General features: G+C 50.5%; 7 protein-coding genes across 7 annotated transcripts; 4 read left to right on the plus strand and 3 right to left on the minus strand.

Annotated features, from left to right (window-relative positions):
- Positions 1-5509: 5509 nt before the first annotated feature.
- SODALDRAFT_277974 (hypothetical protein) lies at positions 5510-7546 on the plus strand (the record flags this gene model as incomplete). Its single annotated transcript, XM_028608090.1, has 3 exons — positions 5510-5792; positions 5840-5932; positions 6000-7546. The coding sequence occupies 3 exons, from the start codon at positions 5510-5512 to the stop codon at positions 7544-7546; spliced, it is 1923 nt and encodes a 640-aa protein (XP_028466161.1).
- A 595-nt stretch (positions 7547-8141) lies between these two features.
- SODALDRAFT_332919 (hypothetical protein) lies at positions 8142-10918 on the minus strand. Its single transcript, XM_028611834.1, has 3 exons — positions 10641-10918; positions 8944-10028; positions 8142-8809 (listed from the first exon to the last, which is right to left on the minus strand). Exons 1-3 carry the CDS (start codon positions 10789-10791, stop codon positions 8381-8383), a joined length of 1665 nt encoding a protein of 554 aa, XP_028466162.1. The 5' UTR covers positions 10792-10918; the 3' UTR covers positions 8142-8380.
- A 1049-nt stretch (positions 10919-11967) lies between these two features.
- Positions 11968-12811, plus strand: SODALDRAFT_350602 (hypothetical protein; the record flags this gene model as incomplete). Its single annotated transcript, XM_028613492.1, has 2 exons — positions 11968-12646; positions 12787-12811. Exons 1-2 carry the CDS (start codon positions 12150-12152, stop codon positions 12809-12811), a joined length of 522 nt encoding a protein of 173 aa, XP_028466163.1. The 5' UTR covers positions 11968-12149.
- Positions 12812-13772: 961 nt separating this feature from the next.
- SODALDRAFT_160675 (hypothetical protein) lies at positions 13773-16068 on the plus strand. Its single transcript, XM_028606930.1, has one exon. The coding sequence runs from the start codon at positions 13885-13887 to the stop codon at positions 15853-15855; it is 1971 nt and encodes a 656-aa protein (XP_028466164.1). The 5' UTR covers positions 13773-13884; the 3' UTR covers positions 15856-16068.
- Positions 16069-16145: 77 nt separating this feature from the next.
- SODALDRAFT_160680 (hypothetical protein) lies at positions 16146-17929 on the minus strand. Its single transcript, XM_028606931.1, has 2 exons — positions 17876-17929; positions 16146-17809 (listed from the first exon to the last, which is right to left on the minus strand). Exon 2 carries the CDS (start codon positions 17742-17744, stop codon positions 16350-16352), a length of 1395 nt encoding a protein of 464 aa, XP_028466165.1. The 5' UTR covers positions 17745-17809; positions 17876-17929; the 3' UTR covers positions 16146-16349.
- SODALDRAFT_160683 (hypothetical protein) lies at positions 17863-18377 on the plus strand. Its single transcript, XM_028606932.1, has one exon. The coding sequence runs from the start codon at positions 18000-18002 to the stop codon at positions 18270-18272; it is 273 nt and encodes a 90-aa protein (XP_028466166.1). The 5' UTR covers positions 17863-17999; the 3' UTR covers positions 18273-18377.
- Positions 18378-18875: 498 nt separating this feature from the next.
- SODALDRAFT_295016 (MFS general substrate transporter) lies at positions 18876-21038 on the minus strand. The gene is made up of 6 exons (XM_028608770.1): positions 20677-21038; positions 19876-20567; positions 19556-19790; positions 19444-19501; positions 19266-19363; positions 18876-19167 (listed from the first exon to the last, which is right to left on the minus strand). Exons 1-6 carry the CDS (start codon positions 20901-20903, stop codon positions 18951-18953), a joined length of 1527 nt encoding a protein of 508 aa, XP_028466167.1. The 5' UTR covers positions 20904-21038; the 3' UTR covers positions 18876-18950.
- Positions 21039-21668: the final 630 nt, after the last annotated feature.

Below are 21668 nucleotides of genomic sequence, written 5' to 3' on the forward strand. Positions count from 1 at the left end.
AGATACGGCGTTAGAGTGGTTCGGCAGACGGTTATATAACCCCCCTTTTAAGGCCGCTGGATCCGCTGCCTATATATATATTAAGGACAGGCTCGGGATATCCCTATCGAGGGATTAGGAGATAATTATTATCCTCTTTTATAATTACTTATTCTATGTTTAAGGTATCTTTCTAGCTTAACTTACGTTGCCCTGATCAGAATAGTGATTACCGACCTACTTCTTCGCTAAAGGTTATAGCGGTGTTAGTTATGTTTTGATTATGTATCGTGGTTTCGCTGGACTGACCTCTTTGTCTGATCTTTGTCTTGACGATCTGGTGCCACTACGTCTTTATCCAGTTATAATGTTACGAAAAGTAGGTCCGTTACGAATTCTGTATAGACGAGATCGGGCCACTATCCTATATCTCTTCTAGCTATACCGTAGCGCCGGTATTACGGTGCCGCTACGATAGTATCCCGGGAGGGAGACGGTGGTTATAATCGCTATCTTAATGGTTTTATCGATTTTACTCTAGTTACGCGCCCGTGGTCGATAGGCGTGTGTTTAAGTCGATCTGAGTTGCTTGACTATTATATATAAATATAAGAAAGGGGGGAGGAATATTTTACGTTAAGGTGGGAAATCGAGCTATATATATAGTCTGAATAACCCTACTCTTTCTAGATAGCGTAGAATATAAGGCAAAAAGCTGCTATAACCGCTTAAAAGCGTTTTTAGTATAAGGCTACTATGAGTTTCTAAGGTAAAACTATATCGGCTCGGCACCGCTAAGACCGATTATATATCTATATATACAAAGATAGTAGAAGCTTCTAGTAGCTTCGGTATAATAAAAGGATAGTATTTTACTAGAAAAGATAACTATATATAAGTACTATAGCTAAATTCTACTTAGGATAAGCCTAGTAATAGATTTCTATAATTAACACGATGTCCTATATAACCCTACTGGGTTAATCTTATGATTTTATATAGTAGTAACTGATAAGTTATTATCTTTTTAGGTATTTTTAGAAACTAGATAGCTCCTCCCCCTTTTTTGACTATATCCTACACTATCGCCTTTTTATATTATTATACCGGCAGAACGATCCTTGTTTTCCTTTGTAACCTAGTCTCTATTCTTCTATAGCTCGCCCTTCCGGCTTATAGCGTCCTTTCTATAGCTTATCGTTTTACGGCTTAAGGCTATCGTTAATTCGACTCTTGTTCTCGCTAAAGAACACTAAATCTAGTTAAAATAGGCAATAACCTAGACTTCTATAAGGTCCCCCTTCTTTGCGGTCGCGAGAACTATAGCCCTTGGTTCCACGCTGCCTAATATAAGGCTAAGGCCGCCCGATATTAGGCCCTTGTTTAGGGGAATAACCGCATTACGGCTAAGACCCCGGAGCTTAAGGAGTGCTATATCCGCGGCACTTCCGATAAGGGTATTAGCGAGGGCACCGTGTAATAGCTAGATACGCTCGTTTCTATAGCCGGCCGCCCGGAAAAGCCGATTCCGGCACCCTCTATATCTTCTAATATATAGTATTTCTTTATAAACTAGTAGATAAAGATCGATACCTATAAGGACTATAATGCTAATTATGATAGAGCCAGGACCTTCCTCCTTTTTACTCTTAATAAGGCTATCTGGATAGAAGTTAAGAATATTAAGCGTCCCTAGCATATTATTAAAGCCTTTAATAAGTATAAGCTTAACGATATTCAAATTCGCACAAAAAATGAATATAGAAGCCTCGACTTTAAAGCTATAGGATTACGGAGATATCGCTGACTTTATCACTAAGTATAAAGACCTCCGTGGAATCCTGTAGTTCGTTAGAGTTGAATATAATAACGAACCCCTGGCTGCTAACGTCCTTAATAGCCTGTTCATTTTATGCTAGTAGTTTAAGAAGTGGTGGGTTTTCTATACAAAGCAGAACTCCGGAACGACTATTAATCTTATTCTTCTATTTAATACGCTGTTATACGAAGAGGAAGGTATTGAATAACGCCGTAATAATAATAATAATAATAATAATAATCGCGACAGGAACGGTCCTCGCAGAAATACTAACAATAATGACGTAAATAACAGGCGAGGCACTAATAATAGAAAAGGGGCCCTGCTAGGTAGCCCGTACTATATAACTCTATAGCGCGTAATTATATATAAATATAACTACCATAGACCGACCCGCCCCGCCTAGCTAGTTTATATATACTATAAAGGGCGATACTTAGAATCGTTATAATAAATCAGTATTAGTCCACTACTACCTACGTTATATTAGGTAGGTAGTTATAAGGAGTAGAAAGGTAGTAGCGAGAGGGTTAGAAGAGAGCAGGCGTGGATTAAGTAGTAGTTATAGCTAGTCCGAACATAGGTAGTCCTAAAGAATTAGAATAATCGCTACTTCTTTCTATACTAAGAAGGGGGCATTACCTAAGCTCGGTATAGTCCTATGATAGACCCGGCCTAGCCCCGATCTTTATCTTCTAGGCAGGGACACCTAATAGGGCGACCTCCCCCGGAGTACTCTTATTCTTATAAGCGGCCGGCGTCGGATATAGCTACCTTTCCCGACTATACCCGGCGTTAGGCCTGTGTTCCTAATATCCTCCTATTATTAATCTAATATAAGAACCCGTCCTAGACCTATTGTAATCCTGTCCTTAGTCACTTTATTGCTATACTATAAGCTAGTATCGGTATCCCTTTAATCTATATAAAACCCCGGCGCCGATATCCCTCTAATCTATATAAAGAGCCGGTGCCGTTATATAATATATTTAAAAAAAGAAATTTATGTCCTTCCTTCTTATACCCCGTTTACCTTCATGTCTTCCTCCTTTTTAGGCAGAAATAGTGACTGCATATTATTTTTGGGGCTATCTTCTTTAACGCCTCTATAACTCTATCCTCTTCCGTTTTCTCTCCTTTTCACGCCTCGGATTTTCAATTTTTTAACGTCCGCCGTGTTCTATAAGTTATCGCACGTTAATATAGCAGGTATATAGTAATTCTGATAGAGTAGAAATCTTATATATGTGTATTATACTAAGTTATATCTGTGTAAGTCTCTTATGTCCTTAATTTAGGTAGTAGAGACTCTTATTATAGGTACTATATGATTTGCATTCTATTCGCTCTTTCCTAATATCTACCCTTAGTATATTCTAATCCCCGAGGTCCGAAGCGCTTAGTTAGGCATAGATCTCCTAGAGACCCCGTTATAGTCCTATGCCTATACTATAAATACCTATATAAGTAGAAATATTACTACTACGGGGTAAAGCGAGGTATATATAAAGGAAAACGGGGAGGGTCCTTGGGTACCTACCCTATTAGATTTGGAGTTAAAGAGTTACGCCGATAATCCATAACCGTAATAGACATCTATAATAGTATATATAGAAGATTAAGTAGAGATTAAGTAAGGGTTATGCTAAAGACCTATAACTATAGTAAGCGCTTAATAGTATATCTCGACGACTAGTTTTTTTTTTAATAACTTCTAGGGTACGCCCGGTCGCTACTTTTATTCTACCTACTCGATAATCTCGTTATAACTATAATACTTGACTACCTAAGGGGAGGAGTTAGGAGAAGAAAAAGGCTTAACTATTTAAGGAGAGAAAATTAAACAAAAGGAAGAAAAAAGAACTTAACAGGGCTAGTCGTGGTTCTATAGTACTCTAGGCCTATCCCCGGCTAGCCTTTACTTAAAGTAGGTATTAATAAGCTTATCCGGTATATTACGTTTAGGCTCCTATATATTCTCCTCGTTATTATAAGTAGCTTATTTATTAGGACTATAATAATACAGGGAATTAATTAACGCGGACAGAATTTATTATTCTAGGTACTTTAGTACCCCTTCACTTTACAACTATAGGTTTCCCCGTCTAAGATTGGCCAAGACCTTGCTAAGCGGTATGCCAAGCTTCGTCTCCTATCCACTCTCCTACAAAGTGTCCTTGGCGAGGTAAGGGGAAGCAAACGCCAATTGGTCACCAGGTCCACCCGCACTTTTACCCCCAACCCCCTCATTTGATCCTGTCCCCAACACTGAACTTAATTCTACTCCGTACTTCGTATCATATTACTTCCTCTTATACGATTTACTTAACACTTAGGAGGAGATTATATCCAATACTACCTTAGGTAAGGAGAAGAACTGTGCATATGTGTACTTCGTCTGGACGTGATGATATGTACGGGGATTCCTACCTACCTCTACAGCCAATGCTAATTGATACAGTACATTGTAAGCTGCTCCGCCTCCTTGCCTTCTCCGGGTTGCACGGCACCAATTGCCAGGACCATCGTTTCTTGGCAAAACCAACCCCCACTTTGGTTCCCATCTCTAACAGGATTTACGGAGCACCCAAGGTGTGCAACCTTGCAAGACACAAAGTCCAGTGCTAGTAGGACAAGAGTACCCTTATATAAAGGATTAAAAGAAACATACAGGAGAAAAAGGAATAAAACAAAGACCATTAGCGAATCCCGAGGTCGGATCGGTGTACCATCCGTGAGGTAAGGAAGGTACCTTCGTAAGGTACCTGATCTACCGGGGAAGACCCTGATGCTTTGAGACCCATCCGAAGTTATTCCGAAATATCCATCTTATGTTATTACTCGAACCTATGGGCACGGGGACCAATTAAACAGCGTTACTCGGTACCTTTATGTAAGGTAGTGTGCAGTAGCTTTGTCTCGGCGTGCGGCACCTCCCACCTGCCGATATGTAATTATTCGTAGGTAGCAGCGACAACCCCATCGACGCATCCCGCGTCCTGATCCCCCAGCACACCCCTCACAACACTTCGTCCCAAATCGTCTCATGCCTTATCCCCAATACGACAAAGATCTCCACTCTCCCATGCGTCCTTCCCTTCCACTTCCCCCCTTCTCTCACAGCGACCGGTTCGCCCTCCTCCCCACGACGGCCCGTTGCTGGGCTCTTCTCGACCTGGCTCCTCTGTCTTTTGCTTCTTCTCGTTCGCCTTCTTCTCCGTAACTAACCTGCCCATACTTCATGGGCCAAACACACCCACCACCACGTTGCCTTCCTGATCTCTCTCCGCCCAGCCTCGCCTGCCCGGTAATCTTCTCAACCTTGGCGAGTTTCTCCATCGTTACCGCATACCCGAGTGGCATGGTATTGTGTTCAAGCAGGAAGGGAAACGAAAAGGGAGGAAAATGGTCGTTCCGTCAATTCCCACATTAGCCGACGAGGGAGAGCTTGATAATCACGGCCCGTCTTCGACCTTCTGCTATGAAACCTCCCGTGCCGGGTCATCATCATCAGAACACGCGACATGCGACGACACTGCCGCGATCCCACAATTACCCACGGGCCAACTCTCCCCCATGAGCAACTGTGTCGACATTCCTCTGCTCGAGCCGCCGCCCCTCAACTCGATGATTCCTCCTTTCTCAGCGCGCGCCGATTCATGGACGAGTGAGCAGAGGGTCGCCGAGGAGGAAACGGAAATAGACACCGATATGCTCTGGGACCAAGGTTCAGATGACGCTTTGGCGATGCCGAAACTGGAACCGTTGGACGACGACTTCAGTCTAGACGACGTAAAGGAAACCCCTACCCTTCACGACGATGCACATGGTCCATCCCCGACCCATCGAAAACCAAAACGACCGAGGGGCCGGCCCCGAAAACACCCACAAACCTCCGCGGTCAATACAGGAAAGGTCACTAAGGGGCGGTCGAAGACTGGGTGTATTACGTGCCGGAAGCGGAAAAAGAAGTGTGATGAGGCAAAGCCTCGATGTGAGCCCCCCAGCCTTGGGTGACATTTCTGACCCTGCGAAAAATAGGCATGAACTGCGAGAAGAACGCCGTGCTCTGCGAAGGCTACCACGAGAAGAAGCTCTGGAAGAGTGGGAAGGAGAAGGCCAGCGATGGTACGAGTTTCGCACATCAGTCTAAACAAACAACAAAGCGTCTGAGGATACATGTTTCTGACAAACCGGCCAGATTATCAAGGAAACGAAGATTCTCTGGTCTTCAACATGCAGCCCTTATTCCACGGCGTTGTCACCGTGGAGGACAGGATATTCTGGAAGCATTACTGCGTCAGCCTGAGCAACGTACTCACCGTGGAAGGCGAAGCCAGAAACGCCTTCAAAGACATTATTCTACCTCTGGCCAACCAGCACCAGGGCGTGATGCACTCCATTCTCGCCATGAGCAGTAAACACATCGACTACGATACTCCGTACGGCATCAAGCTATTGCGGCAGAACCCAACCACCGGTCGAGAAGCGCTACAAACAAGGTCGCAGTACCACCACAAGCAGGCGCTGGAATCCTTCCACGCCGACATTCGACGCTCTGGAGACGAGGAGGAAGTGGATCATCGGACCATCCTTTGTGCTCGATATGCCCAGATTCTCTGCCTGCTCATCGGCACTCTCATCGAGGGCAACCCGCATGGCGAGCACCGCGTCCATCTCCGTGGCTACCAGAGGCTCATTCAACAAACCCCACCGGAGGATCCAACATTTCTCGCATTTATTACCGAGTTCTTCCAGTACCATATCTTCGCCGACGAGCTTCTGTGGCATCCTGGAATGAACTTCCCACGTCTCAGCGATCACGACTGGGCCCCGCATACTGTCATCGAGTCGCCACGGCTCTTGGGCGTGGGCGACGGGTTGTTTCAGCACCTTACCGACATCGCAACCATCAAAGATACCATCCGGAGGAATATCCACCTTGGCTCGGAAACACGTGTCGATTACCATCTTCTCTGGCAGGCACAAGAGATACAGGAGGCCATCGAGCAATGGTCCCCCTCGTGGCCCGCCGGGGATAGTCGGCACCGAGTGGGACTCGTATACAAGCACATGATGTTCTTGCACCTATTTCGGGCCATCTACCCACCAACCACGTCCGGGAAACTACCCTGGATTCCGTCAAATCTCATCACAGCTAACATGCCTGTTTCCCCTGCGACGTCGCGTCGTGCGTCGCAATCATCCCGGCCACTTACCGCTTCGAGCTCCTCTTCATCACCCAGCCAAGGGCCACCGACTACTGCTTGTGCCGCGCCCATGGCGTTTCAACAGCATAGCCCCCCCGGGTCTCGAAATCCGTCAAGAACCAGCTCAACGCACGAATCGGATCAGACCCAGTGCAGCGTAAATAACTCGACATCCCTGGAGCAGTCGCCTGCTTCGCCCGCTCCCATCCGACGTCCCCCTCATCACGACGCTCGAATAACGGCCGCGGTAGAAGAGTCTCTAACGCTGATGGAAGGGTTCAAGCCGTTCGATCCCGCGCTCACGCTACTCTTGGTCCCTTGCCAGATCCTGGGAGTTGCTTGTTTCGAACAAGCACAGCAAAGTCGAGTTATTGCAGTCATCAGGCAGGTCCGTGGCTATACCGGGCTCCGCAACTGCGACAGGGTCCTCGAGCTGCTCGAAGAGGTTTGGCGTTTGATGGAGGAAGGAGACTGGTACTCGGTTTGGGACTGGCAGAGTATCGCCCTGAAGATGGGTGCAGACTATCTTTGCACCTAGCCATGCCACTGGTGCATTAACAACACGAAGTCCACGTCTATGTTGGGCTGTCTTCTTCGACTCTGGCGTTGTTCCAATCCGTTTGGGTTCCGCATTTCTTTTTTTCTTTTTTTGCCTGGGTCATCTTCTGTCAATCCAGCTTTATCGCGTTTGGGTATACCCTCGTGTTGGTTCTCTCGTTTATTTTGCAGCGTTATCCTCACATCATCAGCATCATCATCATCATGGCGTTCAACAAATGACCCAGGGCATAGGGAGTTTCAAGGGTGGTGTATGCTACTTACGACAACATGTCTTGGTGTCGCTTTTTCTTTTTTGTCTTATATTTTTCGCATTCTCCAGGGTTACGGCATGGCGACATTTCTTGGCGTTATATACCCCAACTCAACAACATAGTAGCAAATTCGCAGACCCACTCAGACCGCCTTATGCCTCCAGGCTGAGTCTTGTCGGTCCCAGTCGGCAGAGATGACTGGAATGTGCGTTGTGCCGCAACGAATATGAAGAATATAAAATTGGGTGCTCGCCCCTTCCTTGCCAGTTCTTTGCTGTTACTTGTTCTCTGTCCAACAAACTCGTGTACCGTGGTTCAAATTTTTTTTTTTTTTTGCATTATATGGGCGATTTTTACAAATATAGACGAAATTCTATCTTTCCACGGTAAGGTAGCTTACATAGTAACATCCCAAGGGGTAAGAGTCATTGCAGAATGGAGGGTGAGGAACTAGCGTTCCGGTATGGTCCGTTCAAGGGACCTTGCTTCGTGCCAAGCAGACCACCAAATCCATATCGTGAGGGGGGGTACCATCGGCGGGCAAAGGTGAATGTGCTGTATCAGCCAGGATACATGCCTCGATCTTCGCCCGGAACTAATTTCACAGCTATGCCATCCTTCCCTTGCTTCGTTATTTCGTAATGCCCTCCGAGCGCGAGATCCTTAGCCACCAGCTCTCTCTGGCGGCCGAGACTCTCAATGTCAGCTATGCGGAGAATAGTGGCGTCGAGATGTTCATGGAAGCTGGGCTCTGAGCAGATCTCCCGGAAAGCATGATGCATCGGCACGGACGACGCCCTGACTTCGGCCTCTGAAGTGATGGAGTAAAGGTTGAGGCGGTCCATCTCGCGAATGAGGTCGGCGCGAGTCATGATTTGCTGAGCGGTATGTAATGGGAAGGAAGGGAGCTTGTGACCACTGTTGGAGTCGTATGTATCCATAGACGCCTCTTTATCGACCAGGGCTGAAGCGAGAACCATGGCGGCAGCCTGTTGACGTTATCTGTTAGCCCCTTGTCGATTGGCAAAACTGATCCAGGAAGAGGAGGTGCGGTGTAAAGGACCAGGCTTCCCGAAGAGGGGGGAAGGGTGAGGGTGTGGGAAGGCAGGTGTGAATTACTTACAGCCCACTTCTGCTGATTCATTACGTCGTCGTCCATTTCCTGGCCCAGTATCCAGCACTGATTGAGGAACCATTTCTTTTCGGTCTCGCATATCCTCCTGCATGTTGCCAACATATCCCGGCTCTTGGCCACTCGGTTGAGAAAGGACAGCCGTCCGCCGACGAGGCTATACACTTGTTCAAGTTGTTCGTCGGTAAGCTCCTCGTTGAAGTATTTTAACCTGTACTTCTGTAGGGCGGTGGTGGCCCGTTGCTTTGGCAAGTCGAAAACAGGCAGGACGTCCATCCGCGTGGCAAGCTGCTTGAGCCTCTCGTACACCCAGAAATCGTCGCTGTTAAATATCATGGTCACGAGGTTAGCGGCCGCCCATTGCTCGGCGCGCTGCTGGAGTAATTCGATCAGGTCTTTGCCGTCTTCGTCGTCGCGGATGAGGTGCATCTGGTTGATGATGAGCACCAGGGGCTTTTCCCGCTCGGCACGCTTTTTAATGGCAACCTTTTCGAGCTTGTTCAGGGCCCGTTCGATGTCCAAGAGTGCGGTGGAATCGCGCGGTCCCCGCTCGCTGAAGTAGCCGCCAATGTAGTCCTCGTGGAATTCAAAGTCGAGAGCCTTGCCAAGGCGGATGCGGACAATCTCGAGATCGGCGTGGGCCTCGAACATGGCCACCCCGTCACCATCGATCTTGCGCATCGCTTCAATGAGCATGCTACTCTTGCCGGTACCCTTGTCGCCGATGAGCAGATGGTAGTGACCGACTTCCTCTCCTCGAACTATTTCGTCGACACGTTTCTGCTCGGGCCGCATCACCCAGCGATCGTCGGCGTCCGCGGGAGACATGGGTACTCCTTTTCCAATGGCAGCGAGTTCGAGAACCGGATCGCCGGGCTCAAAGGCACGGGCCATCTTCTTCAAGACTATGAGCTTGTATGACCTATGATAGACATAGGCGGCAATGCCAAAACCTGCGGCGAGGACGAGAATAGAGGCGAAGGATGTCGCGGCGGATTCCAGCATCTTCTTCGGAAGCGATGGCTCTTCATATTTGTGGGACGATGTCGACGACGGTTCTGGGTCAGACTGCTGGGCTACATCGGTCAGCGCACGCGGTGCCAAGCAGAACGGAGGGCAGCAACAACTCCTTGAACGGACTACGGCAAAATGGTCTCGGCAATCAACCACAGCCACGGCATTCCAAGACCCCAAAGAGCTCCTCCGAGCAAGCCAACCCGGCATCCAGTGTTATAAAGGCTATTGCAATGTAGTATAAGTGTGGCCACTTGGCCGGCGGTTTCGGGAAGGACGACCTGGCCGGTGCACCACTTTGGTCAGACCCTTGAAGACGTGGAGGCATCAGATACGTTATCGGTCTGCCTGGCATGGTATATTGTCCATGCTGTGCTGTGCATGATCGTGCATTGGCTACGTGTCGTCGTCGCGAAATAAATGCCGTCGCCGGTTCTCGAAGTAAATTCGGCCAGCGTGTCCTGTTGCTATTGCGTCCAGGAAGTCGTAGGCCGGAGTCACAGGGTTGCCGGAGTCGCCATAGTCAGGGACTGACTGAACGACTGCTCGTCGTGCAGAAACTCTGGGCAACTTCACCGAGACCAATATGGGGAAAGGGTCTAAAAAGAAAAGAAGAAGAAGAAGAAGAAGATAGAAGATAGAAGTATAAGTAGAAGAAAGCACACGTAACGTACCGGTCCTCTTGGAACTTTGTGTGGAGAAAGTTACGCGTACTGGAGCAGTCGGTGTGCCCAACCATGACGCAGGAACATGTGACCATGGTATGATTCGGCTGACTTGTAAGGGCCGCAGGATTGGCCAAGCCCTCAGCGACAGCCGCGACATGGCCCGGCAGTCGACTTGGACCTATAGTTTCTTCGAGGTGATCATGGAAATGAACCAGTAATTGTAAAGACGTGTAGTCCGAAAGAGCGGCAGCCGTGGGAACGGCGAATGGACTGTAGACATTAAGAGGAGGGAGGAAAGTGTCGGGGAGAAGGTGACCGTTGGGCGACGTGGGTTAGCGTTAACCGTTTCTGGTGGAACGCTAAGCCACGGGAGACGACCCCTAATTTGCTTTTGACGCCTTGCGCCACGTGTGGCTTGAACGAGGCAGATACAGTGGCCGGGTACCTAAGGTAAGGTACCTCAGAGAGGCACAGGATCAGGACAACGTCATTTCGGTTTCGTCATTCTTTCTCTGAAGCATTCGACCATTTCAACCAGCTACCTACCCAAGGGACCCTCATACCTACTGTCTTTATAGTATACCCTCCACCTTTATCGATCGATGTAAAGGTTTATGGCAGAGAAGTCATTGTGCTTACTTGCTCTGTGCGATGCCGTTCCCTAGTATTCGACTGGTATCAGTCTAGACGCTGGGGCTCGCTTCCTCATATCACGATCCGTAGCTCTCACAACATGCTCCACCAGCCAGGCATGACACCATCACTATGTTATGTATGCCATTCTATGATAACATGAATATAGGCATGAAGTTCCTCGTTCTACTTTGTACTATGGGAAGCGCTGTCCCTTGAGATATCAAATGGGAAGGCAAGTAAAAAAAGAAACCCGACGTCTCGGCATCTCACGTCGATGAAAAGAGGCAAGAGGATTACTCCCCACGCCGCCTCGCCAAGCAAACCTCCCGGACTCTTTTGGCCTCCTCGATTAGTTTATGTCCTCCATAGTCATTTGTTTCTTATTACCTGGTATTTTGTCTTGACTGATGAGAACTGATTAAGGTAACGCTTGCTTGGAAAAAAGCTGCCTGCCTTGCCTTAGGTTAGGCAGGTGCCCAGGTAGGTACGTAGTACTCACATCCTACGATTACTCACTCAACTTTGGCACTTTGTTTTTTGGAAGCAGCAGCCCAAGTCCGTGCCTTCCCCGTCCCTTGATCAGCCGTCTTCCTGACTTGCCTACCTCTTCAACCTTTTTCACCGTAAGCCTCAGTCTCGCCAGTTCTTTATAACTTATAAGGGCTAACTATGCATACGAAGGGACAGCATCGACCACAGCAAACCAAAATACACCCGTCGGTTAATTGTGCCCAGCAAGCCTTGCTGCCCCCCAGGATAATCTTGAGGTCTGATGCCCACATCAGGACGGACAAGAACTATCGCTAGGGAACCATTTTGTTACCGACTTCCAAGGTGGACTTCGGGCATGATCACCGTGTTTCCTCAGATACCGCTGCAATGACCGACTCTCATGGCGCAGAGCGCAAATCGCACGACAGCATACAGGCAACCCCCCTCGCAACGGCAACACAGACAGAGGACGACTCGAACACAATGAGACAAGTCGAACGAGACATGTCGTCCTTTCTCACGGCCGAAGGCTCGGTTGTGACACCGCTACTCCTAGGCTACCCAGGAAGAGAAATCTCGGGGGCTAAAACAGACGGGCATTGCTGGGCTGGCGACTTCGACGAGCCTGACATTATTCCGTATCCCGACGATGTCTCCAAGACTGAGTTCTATCAACACCCCCTGGCCCGCGAAATGGGTCGCTCTGTGGAACAGCAAGCCCTCCTAGGCTTGGTTATTCCCAAGGAACTTCGAAGCAGGGACCCTGTTTATGATTACGACACCGGATCCGAGGAGACTGGCGAGCTGCCACAATCCTCAAGCGGGACCAGAAGGTCGTCCTCCATGTCCATTTCCCGAGGCTCCAACATGATGGTCAAGGTCAAGTCTCTGGCAAGAATGAGGAGCTCCTCCCAGATAGAGCGGGACGGCCCACTGTCGATGACTGATCTTTTAGAGCAGTTCCCCCTTCCGCAAGTCCTATCCGAAGACCGGCCTAATACTAATACTGCATGTCCCACCCCAGGAGCCAGGTCCATTTCGACAAATAAGTCAAATAGGTTGATCCCAACGACGACGGAAGTACGCACTAAACGCACGAAGAGGGTAGACAAGACGCAGATTTCGAATCCCATCAGACCTGTGGCAGGAGTTGCGGACTACCCCAGTCCTAACCTTGGAAATGATTCATTCAGATCACCCCAGCCGTCAATGTCCACAAGCCCTGCTCTCACTCAGATGCCGCCCATCGCCTTGAGCACATCGCACACCATGCGGACTGGTGCTAAAGGAACGCCGTCGCTCCCACATGAACCTGAAGCCTCTGAGCGAGACGCCGGATGGACTTTCAAACTGGCAGCGCCGCGACTCTCCGCGATGGAGTATACACGCATATATCTTCTCGAGAAAGCCAAGGCGGAACGCGAAGGGCGTGTTTGTAACATGACCCCTCCGGTCAGCACAGCTCTGTATACCGAGTACTGCGAGAAGTTTATGCTCATACCGAAGATACCGCCCGGGATTCCACGACAACTCCACGGGGGACCATTCAAACTAATACCCTTGGGAAATCCGAGACTCGTAATGACTTCTCCGATGTCAAACCCATCCGAGTCAACCGAGTCAACCGACAACGACGTTTCGACTTCACCCTCGAGGCTCAACACCACCCCCAATCCGGAACCTGGCTTACCAGTCAGCGCAAACTACGACCTTCGACCTTCGAATGATTTAGACAAGCGGACAAGGACTCGTTTCCCGGGTATTATAGGCCTCGGCATTCGACAAGCAAACGAGTACGAAGCCCCTTCATCTGATACCGACTCGGGTCTCTCGCCTCCTAGTGTCACCACAGACACACACTGCTCCAAACAAGGTGCTACCCGGCCAGGAAGCCCCATAGAAACGCAAGCGCAGGAACACGATGGTGAAACTGGGGCCACAGAACCACCCACGGCTCCGTCGCTGATGACACCGACGCGCAGTAATGCCACAATGCAGACCTTGATAACACTAAGTGCAGAGAGATGCTCACGGACGGCTGCACCGACGCGGACCCCTCCAGAAGTGCCCCAATCAGTACTGACCCGTGAAACGCAAGGACCAGATCAAAGGGAGGAACAAGATGGCTTGGCGGGCCAACAACAGCCCCATGAAATCGACAAGCAGAATGGTATTGAATGGACGTTACCCCCCACCCCTGCGCCCAGTCGACCACTACTTGTCCTACCTACCTGCATTGCAGCCCGTGTCACCTCTGAAACTGTCTTTATCGACGTTGGCATTGTGCGAGTCGGCACAAGAATCACGATTATCTAGAGTGATATATGGTGCTCTCAGAGCTCAAGGGCCAGGACAGAAACCTACTTGTGTTGAGGACCGTGACTGGACGCATTTCCAGGATCCCTTTATCGACCCTGCTTCCATTCCAAGAACCATATCGTTCTTACCTACCAGCGAAATGGCTCTCCGCGTCTCATCACGCCCTGATATTGCCATTGCGTCTCCGTCAATTTCTGAGGTCCTGTCCAGACAGTCCTCGCCCAGCTCACAGCCGCTAAATCAACTACAGGCACCACATGACGAGTCGCCCGCGTTTGACGGGCTTTTTGAATCTGGCAGAACGTCTCCTTCTCAGAAACAGGCTCTAATTACCGATTTCTTCCCTCCGGCAGTCCGAACAGGTGCAGTTTCATCCGCCAAGCTTTCGTGTCACGTTCAGTATGGAGAAGCGCCGCCATCGTCGATGATCATCCGAGATTTGCACAGGCGGATTGACCAGTTCCCCGCGCTGAAATCGCTCTCCGACACAGACTGTCCTGGCGGAACAAGTCAGGCCAATACCAGGCCAGGCGCCCCTATTCGACTCGACCCCGAGTCGAAGACAATGACGACACCTGCCGATTTGTCACAGAGTCCTCGTTCGAGTCCGTTAGTTTCCTTTGACGAAACGAAAGGCGAAGTTCCTCTTCAACCCGAGTATGGACCTGGTCCAACGATACGCACTGAGTCTAGGACACAATTTACCGAGCTCCCGATCGGATCGAACATAACGGTCCAATTGCCCGGTTCTGCAGAATTATCAAATTCACATCGGAACGGCAGCCCGCGGCGGCCTTCTCGTATTCCTACTCGACGCACTCCGACTCCAGCTTCTCGTCGTCCTGTGACTGACCATGGCCCGCCGCGGCTGATGAGAAGCTGTCCTGACGGTGAACTTGGCAATGCGACCCCCACATCCTCGCCCTACCGTTCAGGCCCCAGAAGAGAGGTAGTATTACGGCATAGAAGCCGACAAGAACTCCGAGAAGTTACCCCAATGTCCCCGAGCCTTCCATCCTCTTTACAGTCGCTTCGAATCTCGCCTGGCAACGAGCAAGGTGGCGGGGCAATGGCAATGGCCTCAGAGACCCCCCATCAATCCCCGGCCATCTTATCTGAGGATGAGCTCATCGATGCGGAGCCTGTTCGTGCCGATTTCTCAGTCCGATCGGATGGGGTTGCAGCCTCCCCGTTGGCAGCTCGACTTGCAACGAAACAATCCACATCTCAAGTTCTGTTCGATCAACCGATAGGGGGTACGCCGGACGGGGTCCAGAGGGTCGATATGTTGCATTCAGAAGTGTCATCTCGATGCGAAATGGATTCCGTAGAAAGGGGCACCGAGCGCCAAGTCAGAAGGGATGTCAGCCCTCTCCCATATGTTAGGTCTTTCTCCGCCGCCACCACGCCATTGCCGTCAGTTTTGTCGGGTGGGCACGGAGCTCTGAAGCACGAACGAGGTAAACAACACATTCTTGACGATTTGAAACAATCACACTCGGTGTTGGCCTCTACACGCGAGAATCAAGCCACGCCGAGGGCCTTGCGCGGGGGAGGAATACTCGACTCTGAACAGGAGCCGAGAAAAGGAAACTCGGATGAGAGAATGGCCAGGACGACCCAATCGAATCGTATCCCTTCCCACATGTCGGAAGACGGCCTGACAGAGGTTGGGAACCTGCGAGAAGAAGTGCCCAGGGAAACAAGGCACGAGCAGCCGCAACGCTCCAACACAGCGTCACGTCGATTCCTTGGGATGTTCGGAAGGGAATGAGGGTTGCCGATGTGGATAACGAAGGAGCGGGAAGAAAGTGAGGAGGTTGGTTCTTTCGTTTATAGCATGGCCTGTCTTCCCACTCGGGAGATGGACGTTGTATGTAGTTTGGCAGATGATGAATGATCCTCCCACCATGGTTGTTTGCCCTGACTGATACTCTAGAATAACCTATAATGATACTTACTACTTTGTACATTATTATACTTCCGCACAAACAGGGTCTTGCATAGGAGCCTATTCGGTGGGAAGCGAATAGTTCCTAGATGCGTAGGTGACATGTTGATGCTGCCAGAGGAAACCCATGTGAATGGTGAACTTGATGGGCTGAATAGGATTAAAATAAATAGTACTATGCATGAATAGAACAGACTCCTGAAAGTAGAAGCAGACCGAATATGTGTCCCCAGAGCCATGAATACGAAACATAAACAGGGTATTTTCCCGTAACGCCCCCGATCTCCGAACACTCTCTTGCGCGCCCCCGAACGCTGCTAGGTAGACTCAGCACGCCTCTGCAACTTCTTCCACTTTGACATACACTGCAACCGGCTTCGGGTCCGGCCTAGCCGACGGCTGATTTCCTGCCAGTCGATCAACTGGTCCAGAGGCCGGTCATAAAAAGAATTATCCGGCTTGGCCGCTTTCTCGCGCTCGAGCGCCTCCAAGGCTTCGTGGACATGCATCTTAAACATCTCCTCCTCCTCGGGGGCCCATCGATCCGAGGCTCTGTTGCTGCCGCAGATGATGTAGTTGCGGTACCTGTCGCGTAGGTCCCTGGGATGTCGGTTCATGACCAGGGACCACTTCGCCCACTTCGTTCCGCCCTGCGCGACCAGCTGCGCGAGCTGTTCTTCTTCCTCGGGGGTCCAGTGGCCTCCCCGTGCCTTGAAATTGTGGAACCTCATGCGGCAGAAGTCGATGACCTTCTGCCGTGGCTTGCCGGAACATGTGGCGGTAACGAGGGACCAGAACTTCTTCAGTTCAGTGTCCACTACTGTCCTACCGACTCCCAAGCCTTTCTGGATCAAGTCGTTCACTTCCCTTTGCGTCATGTTATGCTTGTCGCGGTACGTCTCGACGGCGACTGTGATGCGTTCCGTTTCTTCAGGTGTGAAGATTCTCGTGCGAGAGGACGAAGCACCGACATTTGTGGGAGGGGGCCTGGACGATGAGGGGTTCGACGGTGGCACCTTCAATGCTGGTGCCTGGGATGATGCGGCCTTGGACGGTGAAACCTTCACTGATAACGGCTCCAATGGTGAAGCCTGGGAGGTCGAGGCGTTCGGTAAAGACGGTTGGGATGGCGAAGCCTGGGAAGACGAAGCCTCGGATGATGAAGCCTGGGAGGATGAAGTCTCCGATGAAGAAGCCCGGGCGGGTGGAGCGTCGGAGAATGACGCCCTTGATAACGACGGCTGTAATGGGGGGACCTTGGAGGACGACGCCCTCGACAACGACGGCTGCGATGATGTGGCCTTGGAGGACGAAGCGTTCGATAAGGGCGGCTGCGATGAGAACGGGTTTGGTGGTGCGGCCTTCGACGATGCGGGCTGCGATGAGAAAAGTCGCGAAAAGAAGCGATTCATTAAGGGAGGTGGCTTTTCGGGCTCCTTCCCCTTGCCCTTCGACGTTGACTGAGACTGGGAGAATGTCGGTTTTGCCCGCTGCCTTCGTTTACCAGAGCTTGAAAGGCTGCGTGCACGCGACGGAGAAGACGATTCCCCGTCGGGCGAGGAAGGATGGTCGTATACGTCGCGAGTCGCTCCATAAGAACCTCCGTTCTGAACAACGCGCCTCCTCTTGTGATTAGGAGATTCAGAATGGTTATTTTCTTCGTCTTGACGCTTTCGTTTTTCGGCCATGCGAAGCATGCTCGGCGGTGTCATGGAGACATCTTCATCGGGGTTCGTTCCGCGTCGCGCGGTGGGGAAATGATCGCGTTCCGAGTTTACTTTGTTTCCCACGTCAGAAAGAGCGCACACAAGGCTGGCATAAGGGTCAGGGGAAAGTAAAAGACTTTACCAGTGGCCTCCTCATCGGATACTTCGTCACCGCTGGTATCCGGTTCCTCGTCGCTCTTGTCTTCCTTTCCCTGCGCCGAAGCTGGGAGAGGCGCGGTCTCTTCACCGTCGTGGTATTCGATGCTCTCCTCTCCGTCTTCGAGTTCCGATTCGCCGCCTCCATCGGTCTTCACGCCTTCATGTCCATTGACAGCGACTCTTTCGTCATGCTCGGCGTCGTCGCTATCGTCTTCGGATTCCGCATCCTCCTCTCCAACGGACACTCGTCCTTCATGTCCATTGGTTGCGCCCTCTTGCTTGTATTGGGGATATTCGCTCCCCTCGTCTTCCGATTCGGAATCCCCGTCTCTGCCTGACGTTGGACCTTTGTGGCCATTAACTGCGAGCCGGTAATGCGCAGAACTGGCGCCATAATAGTCCTCTGGTTCCGACTCCGGCTCTCTCTTGAGGATTAGGTCTTCAAGCCCATCCATTGCGAGTCGTTCATGGTCAGAATTGGGGTTGTCGACGTCTTCTGATTCTGTATCCTCCTCTCCCTCGGACGCTGAACCCTCGGACGCTGAACCCTCGTGCTCAGAATTGGCGGCACCGTCGTCGTCCGGATTATGGCCGAGTTCCCTCAATCCGATGGGGCGAGCTTCTTGAGGTTTCTGACTTGAGAAAAGGCCGACGCCCGATGCAACGTCGGACCAGTCCTGCTCCTCTTCGCTCATTATTTATGTCGGTGTGGTGGTCGAGATGGGAGCGAGGTGTGGGTAGTGGGGGAAAAAAAAATAAGTCGCGGCTTAACGCGTCTTCACCGGTGAACATCGGTGAGGCTTGGTCAGGGGATGTTCGCGTCAAGCCAATTAATTTCGATTACCTTATCGAACGTAAGTCACATGACTCTTTGACAACCAGGCTGCCTTGTCATTCGTAAGTACCTTGTTAAATTGGACTTGCTGTAATTATAATTATAAATTATCGTGTATTATTCCGTAGTAGTATGAATAATACACCCAATGCGCCCTCCTTCTTTATTCTACTCTGTACTAATCGTGCATCCAACTCTATCTTTCACATTGTCCACGATCAAATAGTGTACCGAAACCGGGGACTCTCATCACCCAACTCTGCGAGCTCGTCCTCGGACAGAGTCTGCTGCTTGGGCGACACGTATCCCGCATCCCGGCGTTGATTCTGTCTTCTCAACCAAAACCACAAGAAGGCGTAAATACACGTTCCCATTCCTACCATGGCGAGGGTAGTGGCATGTCCGCGGATATAGCGAGGTCTGTCGGCAGTCGGACTACACCAGAGAAGATGAAGAAAGCGGTTAGCATGTGGCTGTGTCTGACATGGGTCCCTTGATCCATGTAAAACAAACGGTTGAGGTGATGAACCTACTATATGAAGGGGGCCATGATGCCTGCACAGTTCCCAATGCTCAGCTGCATACCATTGGCAGTGGTACGCTTGCCGTATCGAGGTGTATTGTTGGGGAGCTGACCGTCTCTCCTTAGCATCCTCTCCTTTTTCGATGACCGGCATGGTGGGAAGAGAAAACGGGCAAGTTAGAACATACCCAAGCGAGCGGTAAGCCGACGACAACATACAATCCAGCGGCCGCAAGGAAGCACATACTCGACCGTTAGCACTTTTCTCGTAATCGTCACGGGGAATGATGAGACCAGTACCCTAGGTAATGAACTCCGTGAGGGACTGTCGAGATGAGGAGAGCATAGCCAATGACGCTGATGGTTCCAAAAATGACACAGAAGAGTCCTCTCTTCTCTGTTCGATCAGAGAGAAATGCCGTCGCCATGTATGTGGCTGCGCCGAGGAAGTAGCATGGCACAGTCAACAGCTGAACTTGCTCCACCGTCCAGTCGCCCAGCGCATGAATGATGGTCGGGAGGAATGCCGAATACCCTAGGACGATGATGCTCCTTGTCAGTGAGAAAGAAAAAAAGGGGAAAGGGGCCAGGCAGGGGCTTCTGCGAGCATCACCACTCACCGTATAACATCGTGTCAACGCCAAACTGCGCAATGCAGAACAGCCACACCTTCCAGTCCGAGAACGCCTTGACCATGTCGCGACGATTAAACTGCTGCGCGCTGGTCGTGTTCCCATACTCCCTGCGCAGGCGCAAAGTCATAATCTCCCTCTCGCTCTTGTTGAAAAAGTAAGCGGTCGCCGGGTCATCAGGCAGCGCCCAGTAAGTAATAACGCCCAAAACAACGGTCGGTATGCCCTCGATGATCATGATCCACCTCCAGCCACTCATGCCCCGCAGACCGTCCATGTTCCCGATGGCGAAGGCCAGCAGGCCGCCCAACCCGCCGGCGATGGCGGCCGACACGAAGAGGTAGCCGACCCGCATGGCGAGCTCGTTCTTGGTGTAGAAGAAGGTGAGGTACACGGTGAGGCCGGGGAAGAGCCCGGCCTCGAAGGCGCCGAGGAGCAGTCGGCATGCGAGCAGGGCGCCGTACGAGTCGACGAGGCCCGTCAAGGTGGCGATGATTCCCCACGATACGGTGATGAAGGCGATCCAGCGTCGCGGGCGGAAGACCTTCAGGACTAAGTTGGAAGGGATCTCGCATAAGACGTAAGTCACGAAGAGGATGGACACAGCGACCTGGAACTGATTGCCTACAAGGCCGAGATCCTCTTCGAGGTTGTAGAGCCGCGCATTTCCAATGTTGACCCTGACAAGACGGGTTAGTGACAAAAGAAGAAGAAGAAGAAGAAGAAGGGGCCGGGAGCAAGGTTTGAGCTGTTTTTACCTCGAGTGAGTGGGATATCTAGGGTACTCACCTATCGATGAAGCTGTTAAGGTATAGCAGCATAACCAGCGGAATAAGGTAGAGATCGAGCTTTCGCACCAGCTTCTTTTCTACTGCAGCAGCCTCCGCGAGACCCGATTCCTCGGCCTCTGTTCTGGCGCTTTCGGGTTTGGTGTCCGCGGCGACATTTCCACCCAGCGGCACTCCTGTCTCATCGAGCCTCTCCTTCTCCGAGGCGGCGATATCAGCTGAAGTCATGATTATGCAATGATTGCTTCTTTTGGGTCCCGAAATGGAGCAGTCCGGGAAGCGTGATATCTGGGAAGTCAACCGCTGATCCAGTCGGAATGACTGGACTTTGAGGTGGCAAAGATATCTTCGCGGAGGGAGGTCTTCGCCAAAAAAAAAAAAAAAAAAACCAGAAACCGGGAAAAGTCCGGACTGTCCCTGTTATGAAGATATTGACCTTGCTTCAGGACACTAATAATACAAGCAGGTCGTCAATGTGTCTGTCTATGGGTGTTATTGAAGCTTGTCCTGACTGAGACGGACAGTCGCCAATGTTCGGGCAGTTGAGCGATTTTGAAAGTTCGTGCATATACGTTGTGATATTTGCCTCAACACCGTGATTGATAAGCTGAAATCTAAGACCATAAAATGCGAGAGAAATCCGGCGTTAAACTGGGAAATCAATTGTCTAGCTTCAGAGGCGCTTTTTTTTTTTGTTCCTTTTTTTTTCTTCTTAACTCTTCTACTACATAAAGACAGGACTCTTTTTACGTGTAGTTATAAACTCGGGTGGAATGGCCGGCTTGCCACTTAGCGTCATTCTGGAAAGGATCCACAGGGAACATGAAGTCACTCGATGAACATGGAAATGTCGGGGTCTACGGTGTCTTGATATGGGGCTTCTTAGTGGTCTGCGTCCATATGACGGTTGTATGTCTCAGCCCATCATATGGCGATCTGTCGATGTGGCTGGCCAGCTATTCGTCAACCACACCAAGTACTTGTACGTGTACC

Source organism: Sodiomyces alkalinus (genome assembly GCF_003711515.1).
Source record: "Sodiomyces alkalinus F11 unplaced genomic scaffold SODALscaffold_5, whole genome shotgun sequence".
Classification (NCBI taxonomy): domain Eukaryota; kingdom Fungi; phylum Ascomycota; class Sordariomycetes; order Glomerellales; family Plectosphaerellaceae; genus Sodiomyces; species Sodiomyces alkalinus.

Bases quoted from the DNA above. Each gene is read 5' to 3' on its own strand.
- SODALDRAFT_332919 (XM_028611834.1), bottom strand. From the start codon at position 10,791: ATGTCGCGGCTGTCGCTGAGGGCTTGGCCAATCCTGCGGCCCTTACAA. The intron at 10,029-10,640 runs GTACGTTACGTG...TGACCGATGTAG, and splicing joins ACAAAGTTCCAAGAGGACCG to CCCAGCAGTCTGACCCAGAA. The intron at 8,810-8,943 runs GTAAGTAATTCA...TAACGTCAACAG, and splicing joins TGAATCAGCAGAAGTGGGCT to GCTGCCGCCATGGTTCTCGC.
- SODALDRAFT_160675 (XM_028606930.1), top strand. From the start codon at position 13,885: ATGGCTTGGCGGGCCAACAACAGCCCCATGAAATCGACAAGCAGAATG.
- SODALDRAFT_160680 (XM_028606931.1), bottom strand. From the start codon at position 17,744: ATGACACCGCCGAGCATGCTTCGCATGGCCGAAAAACGAAAGCGTCAA.
- SODALDRAFT_160683 (XM_028606932.1), top strand. From the start codon at position 18,000: ATGCTCTCCTCTCCGTCTTCGAGTTCCGATTCGCCGCCTCCATCGGTC.
- SODALDRAFT_295016 (XM_028608770.1), bottom strand. From the start codon at position 20,903: ATGACTTCAGCTGATATCGCCGCCTCGGAGAAGGAGAGGCTCGATGAG. The intron at 19,502-19,555 runs GTACTGGTCTCA...CTAACGGTCGAG, and splicing joins CACGGAGTTCATTACCTAGG to TATGTGCTTCCTTGCGGCCG. The intron at 19,168-19,265 runs GTAGGTTCATCA...TCTCTGGTGTAG, and splicing joins ATCATGGCCCCCTTCATATA to TCCGACTGCCGACAGACCTC.